Genomic DNA, 15,928 nt, shown 5'->3' with positions numbered 1-15,928 from the left:
CATTATTAACAGCAGCAAAAAACCATAGACATCCTAAATAGCCATCACTACAGGGCTTGGTAAATAAATTATGGTAGATCCATAGAAGACGACACTCTGTTGTCACGAACAGTGACCAGAAAGCCATTTATTAAATGATAATGAATCACTACGAAGAGGAAAAAAGCAAAGTACAGAACACCATCACAATATGATACCATCTGCGGACGTGCTCAAGAACCATTATTACCACCTCTGGGGAGAAGCCTGTGGGGGGCCATTTCATTTTTCATAGCTTTTTGCAAAGTTTGGGTTTTTTTTTTACCATGGACATCTATTTATAAAAAAGTATTTAAAAAAATTAGTGTTGGGGGCTGACCCCATGGCTGAGTGGTTAAGTTCTCGTGCTCTGCTTCAGTGGCCCAGGGTTTCACCGGTTTGGATCCTGGGCGTGGACATGGCACCGCTCATCAGGCCACGCTGAGGCAGCGTCCCACATGCCACAACTAGAAGGACCCACAAGTAAAAATACACAACTATGTAATGGGGAGCTTTGGGAGAAACAGGAAAAATAAATAAAATCTTTAAAAAAATAAGTGTTGGCTTTCACTTCTGTATCTACTTCTGCACTGCTGGGGGTTTTTTTTTTTGTTTTTTTTTTTTGAGTAAGATCAGCCCTGAGCTAACTACTGCCAGTCCTCCTCTTTTTTTGCTGAGGAAGACTGGCCCTGAGCTAACATCTCTGCCCATCTTCCTCTACTTTATATGTGGGACGCCTATCACAGCATGGCTTGCCAAGCGGTGCCATGTCCAAACCCAGGATCCAAACCGGCGAACCCCAGGCCACCGAAGCAGAACGTGTGAACTTAACCGCTGTGCCACTGGGCCGGCCCCTGCACTGCCGGTTTTTAAAAACAGTGAATGTATTACTAAGTAAACAGAAAAAAGAATTTTAAGTTTGTGCTGCTTTAAAATAACAAAAGATTGAGGCTATCTTCATTTTCAAACATAATCTGGGTGTCTATTATTTTGGAAAATAAGATATTTAATTATTTTAGACTATTTAGACTCAGGCACTGCATTTTTAAGAGTCCACTAACGTACTGTCTGATTAAAGTTTGAACACTCATTTGAATATTCTTCTTCTATGATATTTAAAAACTCTACAGCAATCACGATGGTCTGGGTTTGATCCTGGCTCCGTATCGATGACCTTAAGCAAGTTCAGGGATGGTTTTCAGCCTTTGTATTTCCCTTTATAAACGAGGACGACAACAGTTAACTAGTTCATGGGGCTGATATGAGGATTAATGAGACAAAGTACCTACAACACTGAGGACAGCGCCCCCAGCACGGGCGTCTCAGCCAGTGCTCCAGTTGGCTACGAGCCATCGAGAACACACACACACGCACGGTACCCACGTTTCCTCAATAATCCCACCACGCCCCACTCATCGAGTCCATGGCCTTGCTCTGCTGCTTGAGAGAAAGTACAGACCATTGGGAATAAATCCTGTCGTTTCTCTTTGCATCCGAGCTCCTGAAGAGTTGTCTGCACCTGCTGCGTCCCCTCCCGCCCTCTCTGTTCAGTCCAGGGTCTCCGCCCCCTCACCCGGCTGCAACTGCACACATCCTCTTTCAGGTCATCTGTCACTCCCAGAGTGTCAAATCCAACAGCCATCCATTGGTCTATCTCGAACTCTTTTTAAGATGCAATTTTTATTACTATTTCTATAACATAAGTAATACGCTCACTATAGAATACTCGGTAAACAAACAAGGTATAAAGAACGGAACAGGGGTCCCCTATTATCCCGTAACCCAGACACCGCCCCTACCTCGCTCCCTTCCAGTCTCCTAAATGAGGTCTGCGAGTCCCTCGTGCCCTCCCCATAGCCACCGCCCAGGCTCAGACCCCCTCCGTCCTGGGAACCAGCTTCCCTGCTCACAGGCTCCTCTGCACATCGGGAATAAGAGTCTGATCACGGCACGCTCCTGCCTACAGTCCTTCGGGGCTCCCACCTTAAAATAACCATACTTATTCATTTCTTTTCCGTTTTCACCCGCGCGTGGTTTCTGAGAGGCCCTGAGGGTGAAAACGGAAAAGAAATGAATAAGTGTGGTTATTTTAAGGTGCGAGGAATATGATGCTTTTCCCCTTATTTCCAACCCGTCTTTAACGTGCATGGATTACTCATAGAACATGGTTGTCATTCAAACTGCAAAATGAGCCACAAATAGCATTTTTTTAAACCCACAAAACAGGACAGAATAGAAAATATCAGAATAGAAAAATTGCATGTGGTAGGTATTGTCCCATGAAACTTCTTTTCATTTGTACAAACAGACACACACATGCTGTTCACGTACTGGGTCTAAAGTGTATGGTTCAAAAGCCACGATGAATCAGGGCCGGCCTGGTGGTGCAGTGGTTAAGGGCGCATGCTCTGCTTCGGCAGCGTAAGGTTTTTGCCGGTTCGGATCCTGGGTGTGGACATGGCACTGCTCGTCAAGCCATGCTGTGGCAGACATCCCACATATAAAGTAGAGGAAGATGGGCACGGATGTTAGCTCAGGGCCAATCTTCCTCAAAAAAAAAAAACCCAAAAATAGAAAAAAAAAGTACTACATAAATATACAGTGTTTCAAATATTAGAAGCACTCACAATGAAAACAAAGCCACTTTAGAAACACGAGAGTCCACAGCGGGAGGAAAAGCCAGGACTCCGGTAACATTAAGGGGTAAACAGAGTCAGAGGTAAGAACAGAGGGAGAGGTTAGCACAGGTGACCTCTAATTAAAAAAACACGTGGCCAAGCTTTCTGGGAAACGTTCTGTTTTCAGTGCTGCCTACACTTCACTGCTTGTGACGTCCTTAGTCCCCGAGAATCCGGCTTCCGTCTGTGCCACTAAAACCTCCGTGAGGGTCCCCAGCTCAGCGTTCCCTCACCCAACTCCACTGAGCAGCGAAGAGTGGCTGAAGCTCACATTTACCGAGTGTTCACCCTGCGCCAGGCTCCTTTCCATGGGCTGCACATGTCCTCGTAACACTCCTGCAAGGGAGGCACCTTTATGACCCTGGTTTTACATGGGGAAACTGAGGCATATCACACAGGGATCCATGACGTGGTGGAGCCCGGATGTGGACCTTGGCAATGCGGCTCCAACCACACGCCGTGAACATCAAGCTACACTCCTGTGCTCAGTGGTTAAGACACATGAAGAGACCCCACCTTTAAAGACTATAGATGGGTCAAACAAAACTTACAGTATCAATACACTTGAAATATGATCTATTTATTTATTTATTTTTATTCTTTTTTGGTGTGGAAGATTGGCCCTGAGCTAACTTCTGTTGCCAATCTTCGTCCTTTCTTCTTTTTTCCTGCCCCAAGGCCCCAGTACATAGCTGTATATCACGGTTCTAAGTCCTTCTAGTTGTTCTATGTGGGATGCTGCCACAGCATGACTTGATGAGCGGTGTGTAGGTCTGCACCCAGGATCCAAGCCGGTGAACCCTGGGCTGCTGGAGCACAGCCCACGAACTTACCCACTGTGCCACCGAGCCGGTGCCTGAAATGTGATATATTTAAGTTACGGCACATGACATGTTGACAGGCCCCCTTCAATTTATTTTTCTTCCCTCACTGGCTACGCCTTTCTCTTTGGATCAATCTCCACATGGTGGACAATCTCTAAGCGGTGGAGACCCCCCTGGGCTGGGTCCTAGGCCCCCTTTTACCCCCATTTACGCCCTCTCCCCAGGTAACCTCAACAAGTCCTACAGTTTGAATGCCACGCGCACATCAGAGACGCCCGGGATCTCATCTGTGGCCGTAACGGCCTCTCTGAACTCAGGTGGAAGAATCCAGCTGCTGACTGAACGTCTCCACTTGGATCTCACGGGCCCTCAAACTTAACTCGCTCACAACAGAATTCTGTACTTCCTCCCTGCCAAACCCTCTCCCATTCCGGGACACGCCTCGGGAACCGGGAGCCTCGGAAACTCCCGTCTCCTCTCTCTGCTCCGTCCCCCGCCTCCAGCCCATTAACAGTCCTGTGGACACCACAACACGGCCCCAACCCAGCCCCTCCGCTCCAGCTCGCCTTTGTGACTGCTCTCGCTCCCGTCGCTCCCACGCAGGAACCCACTCACCTCAAGCAACCACACAGATTCTTCTAGAATGTGAACCAGATCGTGTTACCCTTCTGCTTAAACCCTCCGGCGACTTCCCATGGCTTAGAAGAAAGTCCGACTCCTAACCAGGGCCTAAAGTGCTACGGTCCTCATCCTCGCCCACTCCTGACTTCATCTCCTACCACGCCTGCCCCACGGGCCCTCCCTCTGCCCCCAGCTCCCCCCTGCTCGGGCCTCGGCTCCTGTGCACAGGCTGCTCTGTCTGAAATGGTCTTCCCTCCACAGGGAGCATCGCGGGGCTGGCCCTTCATTCAGATCTCAACATGAAAGTCACCTCGGGGAGCCCTCCCCGACTACAATAGAGACGCCTCTGTCACATCACCTCGTGTATGTCCACCTAGCACAGCTCATCTCACGTTCCTCTGCATCCTCAAAACCAAGAACACTGTCCGGGTGTAAAAAACCCTACAAAGGTACCGGATAAAGCAGCAGTCTTCAACCCTAAACGCTGAACCGGCACCTATGTGTCAGGCAGCATGCTGGTCAGCGTGTCCCAAACCTCTCTGAAGATAAGCACCACCCAGAATCAGTTTCTAGAACATTCCTGGGCTCCAACTCCGACCCACTGGATCAGAACGTCCCAGTGAGCGGCCTGGTATCTGTGACACTCGTGGAGCACGGCAGGCGAGTCTTATTAGCGGAGCTTGGGCGAACGCCGCCCTTGATTTCTGGGGGACGCAGAGAACACAGCGTGAGAGGGGTGACAAGGTCTGCACACAGGCCGACAGAGCAGGGGGAACGAAGGCCCGAATCGAGCCTGGGGAGCGAGGGAGGGCTGCCCCGTCATGGACACTTAAGGAAGAGCAGGCAGATGGGGCAGGAGAGAATTCTAGACCACAGGACAGGCGTGCAGGAGACCAGAGGGTGACAAAGCAGATTTTCCTAATTCTAAACGAATTATCTTAATTTTCGTGCCTGACCATTCCCATGCCCCACCTCCTCCTGAAACAGCAACTACTCTCTTCGTCAGGGACAACATTCCTTCTCAGCTCCTTTCTGCTCTCTCGCCTACTTCTTTGCTCACTGACTTATCTTCCAACTCCACAGGCCAGACCCTCCACCTTGGTCCTTGTCTCTAACCTTCCTCCCTGAGAGAAACTGGTAGGTCTCACGGTTCTAATGCACTTTTTTAAATTTTTTTGAGGAAGATTAGCCCTGGGCTAACATCTGCTGTCAGCCCTCCTCTTTTTGCTGAGCAAGACTGGCCCTGAGCTAACATCCATGCCCATCTTCCTCTACTTTATATGTGGGACGCCTACCACAGCATGGCGTGCCAAGCAGTGCCATGTCCGCACCCAGGATCAGAACTGGCGAACTCTCGGCCGCCGAAATGGAACATGTGAACTTAACCACTGCACCTCCAGGCGGCCCCACGTTCTTGCCTTTATCTGAAGTATATGTGTCTTTGTCTCCGACCAGACTTAGCACCCTGGAGGCCTGAATGGTATTTAACGCTCCTTTGTGGCGCCATCCAAGCTCATCCGGAGTCGGCCCACCTGTGCCACCTTCAGACTCAGCACTGACCGATGACACTGTTTACCAGCACTGCCCCTCTGGACCCCACGGAGACGCGCCCCTTAGCCCCAGGGGGCTGGGGCCGCGCTGCGCACAGGGGCACTCGGCACACACTTGCTGCCTGAGACCTGCTTCGTGCCGAGCGAGCACTGAGGTGCCCAGGGGAAACCTTTCACCGAAGAAAACAAAAACGCGGCCGAGAGAAGCGAGCACAAATGGCACCTGACTCTAAATTCTCCGCGAGGATCGCTGCGCAGGCTCAGAGGATGGCGAGGAACACACGGGCCAGGCGGCAGGAAGTCTGACGACGATCAGATGCAACAGACCGGTTCCGCCAAGGGGCCAGGCCACGAAGATGCTTTTCAAGGGGGTGAATAAGCTTTACACCTGTGTGCGACTTCTCAGTCTGTGAGACATCTTCCCAATCACTAACTCATCCTTCCACAACTCTGGACGATGAATGACCTGCCCGAGGCCTCTCAGCAGGTGGGGTGCAGGCTCATATCCTATTCTTGTGGTCTTGGCCACGTGTTCTGTCCATAGCCTCTGGCATCCTACTGCCACCCACTGGGCCACAGACAGCAGGCCAGGTTGCCATTACGGGCCAGCACCTCGCACTCCACATTTCTGACCACTGCCGGGTACCACGGGCCTCTGCTCTGTCACTGCCGTGGGATCCATGTGACAGTGGCTGCACTGTAGGCAGGAACGGCTCCCGCCCGGTCCGGGCTGGCACGTGGTTTTGTGTTCTCGTGCTTGTCTGCACAGTGGAACATCATCGAATCATAACACATTTCCTTCACCTTATTAAGCAAGCCGAAAGCAGAAAACGCCTGGCTGCTCTATGCCACACAGACAACCGCGATCACAGACCCGAACGTCCACACGGGAAAAATAAAAAAAGGTCACCCCAAGAAGCATTATCAGCTGCTTCCCAAATTCCTGCTGACACTTACTTGCCACGGATCCCTTGATTTTTGCAGACAAACGATGGCCAGCATCAAGTGTTCAAAAATCTTATCACTGAGCACAGAGCACTTGCTGAATTTGTTTTCTGCCAATTAGGAAGAGACAGCTGTGGTTTCATTTGAGTGCACGCTACCTTAGCTAGCTGCAGTGTCACACAGGAACCAGCTTAAGAACCACTGCCGCCATTTAAAAAAACCCCTGACTTTTTCTCCTTTGGGGAAGGAATTGCGTGCATACACAATGAAGTTATATAACTATAATATGCATTTCATAACTTATATAAAATCAGCTGACTACTGTTTCTAAGCACGGCTACTTACTTCATCTACTACGACAATTTTTATCCCGCAGAGGTCTACAGCGTTCTGCTTGATTATATCCAGAAGTCGCCCCGGAGTTGCTATGATAACCTGAATAGGAGAGAAAAAGCAAATAAAAAAATCAGATAACACTCATTCATTCATTCATTCATTCTTTTTTTTTTAGATGAAATCTCTTTTCATTTTATTCTTTTTTTTTTTTTGGTGCTTGAGGAAGATTGTCCCTGAGCTAACATCCACTGCCAATCTTCCTCTACTTTGTATGTGAGATGCCGCCATAGCATGGCCGATGAGTGGAGTCAGTCCGCATCTGGGATCGGAACCCTTGAATCTGGGACACTGAAGTGGAGCGCACAGAACTTTAACCACCAGGCCCTGGGGCCGGCCCCTTTCTTTCTTTCTTTCTGTACTTACTGAGCGGCTAACGTGTGCCAGACACTGTGCTGAGAACTCAGAATTCAACAATGAGTAAGTCAGGCATGGTCTCTGCTCTCAGGAAACTCACAATACAAAGGAAGAAACAGAGAGATAAACGCTGGTGGGATCAGCATCATGTACGACAAAGGAAGGGATCTTTCCTGTTCCGGCTAACACAGAAACTAAAGCCTACAGGAGCCGTGGGAGGGCTCGAGGTGTGGATGGCCAGGCGGAGGGAAAGGAATCCACGTGCATTCTGGACCTGGGAGGCCACGAGTCGGGAGGGAGGGGAGGCACAGGCCGAGCCCTGGGAACCAGGCAGGGAGCCGGGCAGGGGGCGCCTCGCAGGCAGGCTGACCGCTATTTGGCTCTGTGAACAAGTGGCAAACCCTTAACCTCTGAGCTGGGCCTATTTTGTTTTTAAATTAAGAGGCTAGCACAGGGATTTCTCAGGTTGCTGAAAGCTCCTGAGGGTCTTAGAATATATTGTAGGAGTGGTTAAAGGCAGAGGCTCTTTAGTCAAGAAACTGAGGGAGGAATCTTACCCCAGCACCTAATAAGGAGGCGAATCTGTTCCCTCATCCACAACACGGAAACGATAATAATCACGGTGAGGAATAAACAAGCCAGTGCCTGGCACAGAGTATAGCAGAGTCACAAACGAGCTAAGAAAGTCAACTGTATTCCACTTTTCAAGTCCACACCAACACAACGGTAAGATCGCTGAGAAGGAGAAAACTTCACGCTGCTAAGGATCTGTGGGCAGACCACTACAGGGTTCTCTCAGATACCTCAGAAACACACATGTAAGTCAATTTTAATTATTTTGAGTTGTGTTCACCCATCTACGCCATTTTTCCTCCTCTGCCGGCTTGGAAGTTATAAACTTTTTTTTTTCATTCTTTTAATGCTTCCCTTGAATTTTAACCAACATACATAACGTAATAAAGTCTACAGTTAATTGACATTTTTACCTTTTTCCTAAACAATCAAGGGCAAATACCTGAACGCCAATCTCATCCAGCACGTGCTCACAGGCTGCTGTTGGCCAGTATCTTATTTCTATTTTTTTTAAGAAACCCTGCAGATTGCTCATTATTATTGGTTTTATCCAGTCGATGTTTCTGTAGATTTACCCGCGTGCTTGCCATTTTCTTGGCTCACCAGCTTTCTCCCATCCCACACCTTCCTTTCCTTTCCAGAATCATCTCCCTTATCAGCAGGATATCTTAGTTTAGAAGTTCCCTCAGAAGGTTTACTGGTCATAAACTCTCCCGCTTTTGTTTATCTGAAAGGTCTTCATCTTGCCCTTGCCCTTCAAAGACAGCTTTGCTGAGCAGACAGACGCATCCGCTGTTTTCTCTCTCTCACAGGGCGTCTGCGAGGGACACGGCCCAGTGGGGGCAGCTGCAGTGGCAGCAGAGTGAGGAAGGCTCTGCATGGGGTGCTGTGGCCGGAGGGGTGAGGAGGGCGCAAGTGGGGTCAAGAGGGGAGACTGGTTGCATACAGGAGGACCGGTCTAATGCATAGACGAGAACGGGTGGTGGGTTCTCACTATCAGCATTACAAACATGGCAACAGAAAACCTAAAATGAGCCTTGTTGCGTTGCGTTAGAGTTGGAAGTATCAGCAGGACTCCTGGCCTCAGACAAATGTGACACAGAAACACCCACACTTAGATACATTCCCCGCCTCTGGTCACTGTGAGCTCCTGAAGCAACCACAGCTCGCCAGCCATGAGCCGGACCTCGAGCCCAGATGCTGGCTTCTAAAGACTGTCCTCTACCCCAAGGAACCAGGCTCCCTGGAGAAAGGCAGGATTGCAGGGCCGAGGCAAGGAAGGAACGAGGTGAGCATGGACATCTTCAGATAGAAAGTAAGACAGTGCTCAGAGAATGACGGGATATGATAAAAGGACACAGAAATCCACCTGAAGGTGCTTCCACTATCAAACTGAGGACAACTGGAGTATCAAAACAAATAATGACAGATTATAAACCCCGCCGCCCCCCCCTTTTTTTTGGAGAGGAAGATTAGCCCTGAGCTAACATCTGTGCCCATCTTCCTCGACTTTGTATGTGCGACACCACCACAGTGTGGCCTGATGAGCAGTGTATAGGTCTGCACCCAGGATCCAAACCTGCAAACCCTAGGCAGCCCAAGCAGAGTTCGTGAAATTAACCATTATGCCACTGGGCTGGCCCCAGATTATAATCCTTTAAATAAAATAGGGAACTATGAGTCCAGATTGATATAAAAAAATAAATGGGGGGCCGGCCCAGTGGCTCAGTGGTTAAGTGCGCACGTTCCGCTTTGGCGGCCCGGAGTTCGCCAGTTTGGATCCCGGGTGTGGACATGGCACCGCTTGGCAAGCCATGCTGTGGCAGGCATCCCACATATAAAGTAGAGGAAGATGGGCATGGATGTGAGCTCAGGGCCAGTCTTCCTCAGCAAAAAGAGGACTGGCGGCAGATGTTAGCTCATGGCTGATCTTCCTCAAAAAAATAAAAATAAATAAATAAATGAATAAGTGGGAAGTTTGGTGAAGCATAAGAAGTTTGTGATCAGAAAGCGCTCCCCCCAAAATACTCAATACGAAGGGTAATGATAACTTGACAGTTAGTTTTCAGATAACATCATCAGTAAAAGGACAAATTGAAACTCTGTCATCTACAGGAGGTAACGAAAAGAACAGAGCATCTCTCTGTGATACCCGGTCAAAGATACATAACTTGCATCTAATCAATTAAGGGACATTCTTCAAAGGAAGTGGCTTATAATCCTGAAAAGTGTCAAGATGGTGAGAAAAAAGGAAAGACTCAAGATCTGTTCCACACTGAAGGGGATGAAAGCGACAGGACAATTAAATGCGGCAGACGATTCGGAACGCAACTCTTATGCGTCCAAAGAAAGCTGATGGGGCAATGAGCAAAATGTGACGGGGCCCGAGGAGCAGCTGGTGGCAGTGCTAACTCCTGACGCATCCGGCGTGTCCACGTCCGCTTCCTGACTCTGCAGCTGTATTGTGGTTCTGTGGGATAAGGTCCCTGTTTGCAGGAATTGTTCTAAAGCATATGAGCGATGGATCCTTAGATAAATCCCAGCTTTCAGAGACTCAACTTCTCAACCCTAAAAGATGGGATACACCAACCCGCCTCCAAGAGCAGAGGTGCTGATGAACTGCGAGAATGTGCGTGAGAACACGTGTCAGCGAATGGCACACACCAGGCACTCAGTAAGCTCTGCTCCTGGCATTTCCTATAAGCATCAAGCTTAAAAATTAAGGCTTACTTCGCAAGAATTTTAAGGCCACTTAAAAATCACACTCATAAGTTTCTCAAGGAAAAAAATGAACTCATTCCCACATTGCGAACAGCAGCCTGCAAGGGCATCCTCCGGAACAGGCGCCTACCTTGACATGCTGTCGCAGCCGGTGGAGCTGAGGGGGGAGCGGCAGGCCCCCCACCAGCAGCACGGTCTTCATGCGCGGCAGCCCGGTCATCAGCTCCTTGGCCTGTCTCTCTATCTGGATGGCTAACTCTCTCGTTGGTGTCAGAATGAGGGCAGCCGGGGTCTTGCTCTGCAGAGATGTGAAAAACGAGTCTAAAAACACGAGCCATCAACTCCTGCCGATATGGACCGAATCTTGACAGCGAGTCCAGGAGCCTTTCCCTCTGAGAGCATCCCCACCAGCCCTGCTGGATGGCAGCCCTCCCGCCTTCTGCTCACTGCCGATTTCTCCTCCAAAAGCCATCACAAATTGAACCCATTTCTTATACAACAGAGATACACACGACAGATCCAAAGTGGGACCAGGGAGAGGCGAGCGCAGTCACCGAGGGGGGGACAACTGAAGGTTTCCTCCGAGTGGATGCGACCCTGCAGGCTCCAGCCATCCTTCTCCAAGAGAAAACCCGCTCATCACTGAGAACAGGCGGTTAAAGCTGGCATTCTACCCTGGGTTTGCCTCTCAGCTCTCTTTGTGTGTTCACTCCTTTCTCTGTCCAAATTACTTCCTTATATAAATACCCATTTCCTGCCCGATAGCTCTATTTTGGTCCTCCAGTTGAGTTTCACCTATATTTCGAACATCTGCGGCTTTCTTCCATTTTTTTCTCTCATTTTATCTTCTACCACTCTTCAGTTTCCCAAATCCTCCTCCTTTAGCTCTTCTCTCTGCCTACATTTTTCTTATTTCCCTCCCCGCCATTCTTCATACCCCACGAGCTCACCAGTGCTTGACATGCAATCACCCAAAATGTCTCTTAAGCTAATCATAACTGGGAGGGTTTCAGACATGGTAACCTCACAAGTAAGGGGAGGCAGTATCATTTGAAGACGAACCACGGATGACATTTAAGGGTCTATTCTGAAACTCCACGACAGTGTTCCAACTTTGGTATAAATCGGGTTTTTCAAAACACAAAATGCAAGGAAACTAAACTGACACCGAAAAACTGCAGCTCGTCTGGTCAGCAGGAGTTTTTTTCCCCCCAAATTAAAAGCTTATTCCTCGAACAGAAAATTTGTTAGACGGAAAACATTTCGTAGGGAAAGCAATTTTTGAGACCTTCAATGAAGATCTTTGGTGCCACACAATGAAAGAATTCCCTGCAATTATGTTTTCCACACAAACGCCTCTCAGAGGCAAAATCTCTAGGAACATTAGGGACTAAAATTCTAAATGTCGTGTTTCAGGTTGCAATTGGAAGACAGTTAAGGACGAAACCTGGTAAACAGCTCGCCTGTTTCTGAGAATAATGCAGGGGAAGTCTAACGTACCTCCAACAGAGCTCGGAGGATGACAGGAAGCAGGAACGCAGCCGTTTTTCCCGAGCCGGTGTCCGCACTGGCCAGGACGTCCCTGCCCAGCAGGCCCACGGGGACCATCTGCATCTGGATGGGGGTGGGGACCTCGTAGCCCGCTTCCTTCAAGTTGTGATTTAAGGCCTCAGGGAAGCCACAATGCTCAAAGTCAATGATGGGCCTGGGGACGTCTCGCCCTTGAACTACAATTCCCAGCTGCTGTTTAAGATTTTCAATCTGGTCCCCCTGCAGGTTCGAAATGAAGGGGTGCTCTTTGTAGACGTAACCTGCCTGCGGTGGAGACGCTGGCTCAGAGTCGGCTCCCTGGGGCCCGCCGAGTTTTAACTTCTCTTCCTCTTCCTGCACCGTCAGGAGATGTCTCGCCTTGCACTCCAGACTACACACGTCCTCGTCCGTCCTGTCGCAGATGTACTCTCCGTACCGGCCGCAGACCACACACACAGGCTCCCCGGGCTCTGCCCAGCGCTGGGTTTTGGAAAATGACTTAACAGGCTCTTCGGAAAGGCCGCTGTCCTTTGCGTCCTGCCCAGGTCCAGCCACACCGACCTTGGCCATCGGGCCCGCTGGACCCGGGGAGGGGCATGGGGAGGGGCGGGGCCCGTCTGGCGTGCCCACTGCACCATCCACTGGACCCTCTCGGCCTTCATCCAACTGAAGGTCTTCTGCTTCTGGTTTAACTTTCTTAGCTGCCCAACTTTTGCCATCATCATTAGCATTCCTCTTGACTTTGAGAGATCTTGGGACAAACATCCTTCAAAACTCTGTTGAAGAAAATACATAAAGAGATTTATTTTACCCTCAATAATGTTTACCCATAAGGTACCATCTGGTCACCATGGAGGCAGCCTGGCGTCCCCGGGCTTTCCCGGAAGGGGTAGAGATGGCACCAGGACACCACTTCCATCCAGCTCTCCTTCCATGCTCCTCTTTCCTTTGGTGACAACAGAGTCCTCCTCACACACAGGGGTGAACAGCGCACACCACCCAGCACAGCCTGCGCACACGGCCTGCTTCTGCACACTGGCCACGCACCCTTGGAAATCCAGATATTACAGAAATTCCGACGTAAATCCTTCTATTACGCTTCACAAGAGCAAACAGGAGGGATGCTGCACAAATGGAATCTTTCGAGTCAAAACCACAAAGCAGAGCGAAAAATGCTGGTGTGACACACTAAGTACCGTTTGCATGGTGCTTATGTCCCACTACAGGGCTGGGGGCTTCCCGCCGGCTCCTAAGCAGGGTACCACCACCCCCCTACAGACAGACGCACGGAAGCACTTTATTGCTGGATGGTGCAGTGTAGACTCATTTTCACACGAGCACGCGCAGCCCCTGGGGGAGAAGCGACCCATCCAAGCGCACACCATTCTCACCCCCAGAGAGCGGGCTGGAGCCAGGGCCACACCCATTCACGCCCAAAACGTGTTTTTGCAAAGTGAAAGTGGGAAAGAAGCATTTAACCTAATTGGGGGACTATCGCATATAAACATTCTTCTTAAAAAAAATTAATTCTTAGGATAAATTGTCAGAGTCCATTCTTCCGGGAAAATCCCAACAAAAATGCAACTGAGGGTCTGCAATCACTATCTAGTCTCCCCAAATCCCAAAATAAGGGGAGGGGGGCAGGGCCGGTTCCGTGTAAGCGGGAAGCGCCAGGAACCGAGTCCTCAGCCGGTGAACCCGCTCGGGAACTGGGGGGGCAGGCGGCGGCGACCCCCATTCCCACCCACGCCCCGACGCCCGCCGTCGCCCCACCTCGACCCCCCCAGCGCCCCGGCCCCCCCTCCCCTCGGGCGTCGCCCCGCACCCACCCGGCAGCCGCACCCGGGCGCGTGACGTCACGGCGCTGCTAGGAGACGGGGGCGGGGCGACGGCGGGGTGGGAGGGGGCCTGCAGGGGGGGTGCCGCCCTCGGCGCGGCCCGGCGCCCGCGGCCAGGGGAGAGGCCGCAGACTCACCGCGCAGGCCCGGGCCGGTCCGCTCCGCGCGGGCCCGCTCCTCCTCCAGCGCGGGGCCGGGCTTCCTGACGACCCCCCCGACGGCTGGGCGGCACTCCGGCGTGCCCCGGCGGCGGAGCGCGGAGTCCACTTGTCCGGGTTTTGGGAGCTGGCGCGGCGCGGAAGGCGGAGCCCCGCGGGGGCGGAGCCCGGCTGGGAGCGGTGGCGGGAGGGGCGTGGCCGGAAGTCCGCGTTGGCCACGCCCCCCCCGCGCCGGCTGGAGGTAAAGCCCGGAGCCCGGGGCGGCTGGGCCGGGTCTGCAGGGACGGGAGGTTTGGGATCCTCCGGGAAGGATCGACGTAACCTAGTGGGCCGGGACTGGGGAAAAAGAGTCAGACGGCCCGGAAGGAAGCAGGCGGCGCGCGGGGCCTGGTGCGCTCAGAAAGTGGGACGTCTGAGTGTGAAAGGGAGGGCAGGGGCCTGCAACCCATTCTGCCTGGAGCTGGCAGAACAGCTGTCAAATTAACCGGAGTAGGTTTAATGCGGCTTATTGGGTAGAGTGGATGATGCTCGCACATCGCCACACCAGACCCCACCCCCAAAGGAGAATAAGCCAAGTCCCGGCTCTCGGTCCAGTGGCTTGTCCCTTCTCTGCTCTCCGGCCTCTGGAGCCCCGAGCCCCAGGCAGCTTGCGGTGGAGAAGGGATGGGGATGGGGGAGGGCAGAGGCTGACGACTTCAAGTACTGTCTTAAGGGTTTTAGGATATTTTCAGTCTAATACGTGACGCCTGCAAAATAATATAATGAGCAAGTGTGTACATTTTAAAGCACTCTGAGAAAACGGAAGGCTGTGACTCCGCCAGGTTACCAACATTACGCAGAGGTGCGTGCACCTGCCGGGTTCTGCCTCTTGCTTCTTCCCTCACCCCCGCCCCACCCCGCTACCCCGAGTTCTGTCTCTCCTTGTCATTTTTAGTAAGTACCTTTATCACAGTTGGATGCATTCCTGAAGGATATGTTGTTGTCTTTCTTCCTTTTGAGCTTTATAAAAATAACGTAACATATATAGCCTTATGGGATTTGCTTTTATCCTCAAGCGTTTGTTTCTTCGACTCATCTATGTTGTTAAGAGTAAACAAGCGATAGAATGTTTATTTTCACTGCTGTAATATTGTGTGTCCATCAAGTCCTTTATGTATAGTTCTGTTTCGTTTTTTTTTTTTTTTTTGAGGAAGATTAGCCCTGAGCTAACATCTGCCAATCCTCCTCTTTTTGCCAAAGAAGACTGGCCCTGAGCTAACATCCGTGCCCTTCTTCCTCTACTTGTATATGTGGGATGCCTGCCACAGCATGGCTTGACAAGTGGTGCCATGTCCATACCTGGGATCCGAACCGGTGAACCCGGGCTGCCCAAGTGGAACGTCGGAACTTAACCGCTACGCCACCGGGCGGCCCGTATGTATCGTTCTTTATCCGTTTTCCACTTGAGTTGTCGCCAGTGTTTCGTTATAATTAGAGGCAAATATAGGACGAAACTAATGAAATTTAAGCTTCAGGACCCGCCGTGGGTTCTTTCCAGAGCCCTAAAAGAGGAGTCTTGCAGTGTGTTCATGTGGACGCATATTTTTGTAAAATCGGCAAAAGAAAGAGATTTAAACCAGGATGGAGTAGGACCACCTTCTCTTTCCTCTATGGCTTCCCTTCCTTTGACACTTCTCAAATTGGGTGGTGGTGGATGGCTGCAGGCACTTGGGAATGGAGCCG

The 15,928-nt window shown here is 50.9% G+C and overlaps 1 protein-coding gene and 1 long non-coding RNA gene across 21 annotated transcripts in view; one reads left to right on the top strand and one right to left on the bottom strand.

The window, feature by feature from the left end:
- Positions 1-14,520, bottom strand: part of DDX59 (DEAD-box helicase 59) — a 32,250-nt gene extending 17,730 nt beyond the window's left edge. For 2 of the 10 annotated variants that reach the window (XM_044762745.2, XM_044762746.2), the window contains exons 1-4: positions 14,186-14,380; positions 12,181-12,986; positions 10,811-10,978; positions 6,982-7,071 (exon numbers count right to left, since the gene is read on the bottom strand). In XM_044762745.2, coding sequence (XP_044618680.1) covers positions 6,982-7,071; positions 10,811-10,978; positions 12,181-12,975 — 1,053 coding nt within the window. In that variant the 5' untranslated portion in view covers positions 12,976-12,986; positions 14,186-14,380. Of the gene's footprint in view, positions 1-6,981; positions 7,072-10,810; positions 10,979-12,180; positions 12,987-13,257; positions 13,957-14,039 lie in introns of those variants that run through there. The other 8 variants (XM_070501477.1, XM_070501478.1, XM_044762742.2 and 5 more) reach the window with 7 other exon arrangements.
- LOC106823567 (uncharacterized) overlaps positions 1-15,928 on the top strand; it is a 51,737-nt gene that overhangs the window by 11,895 nt on the left and 23,914 nt on the right. For 3 of the 11 annotated variants that reach the window (XR_011499387.1, XR_011499377.1, XR_011499378.1), the window contains exon 1: positions 14,327-14,447. The exons of 6 other annotated variants lie outside the window; for them this stretch is intronic. This is a non-coding gene — a long non-coding RNA (uncharacterized lncRNA). Of the gene's footprint in view, positions 1-14,326; positions 14,448-14,553; positions 15,048-15,928 lie in introns of those variants that run through there. 2 more of the 11 variants (XR_011499383.1, XR_011499385.1) reach the window with 2 other exon arrangements.

This window comes from Equus asinus, chromosome 30, assembly GCF_041296235.1.
Source record: "Equus asinus isolate D_3611 breed Donkey chromosome 30, EquAss-T2T_v2, whole genome shotgun sequence".
Lineage (NCBI taxonomy): Eukaryota > Metazoa > Chordata > Mammalia > Perissodactyla > Equidae > Equus > Equus asinus.
The sequence above is the reverse complement of the archived record's forward strand: the minus strand, read 5'-3'. Positions and strand labels throughout refer to the sequence as shown.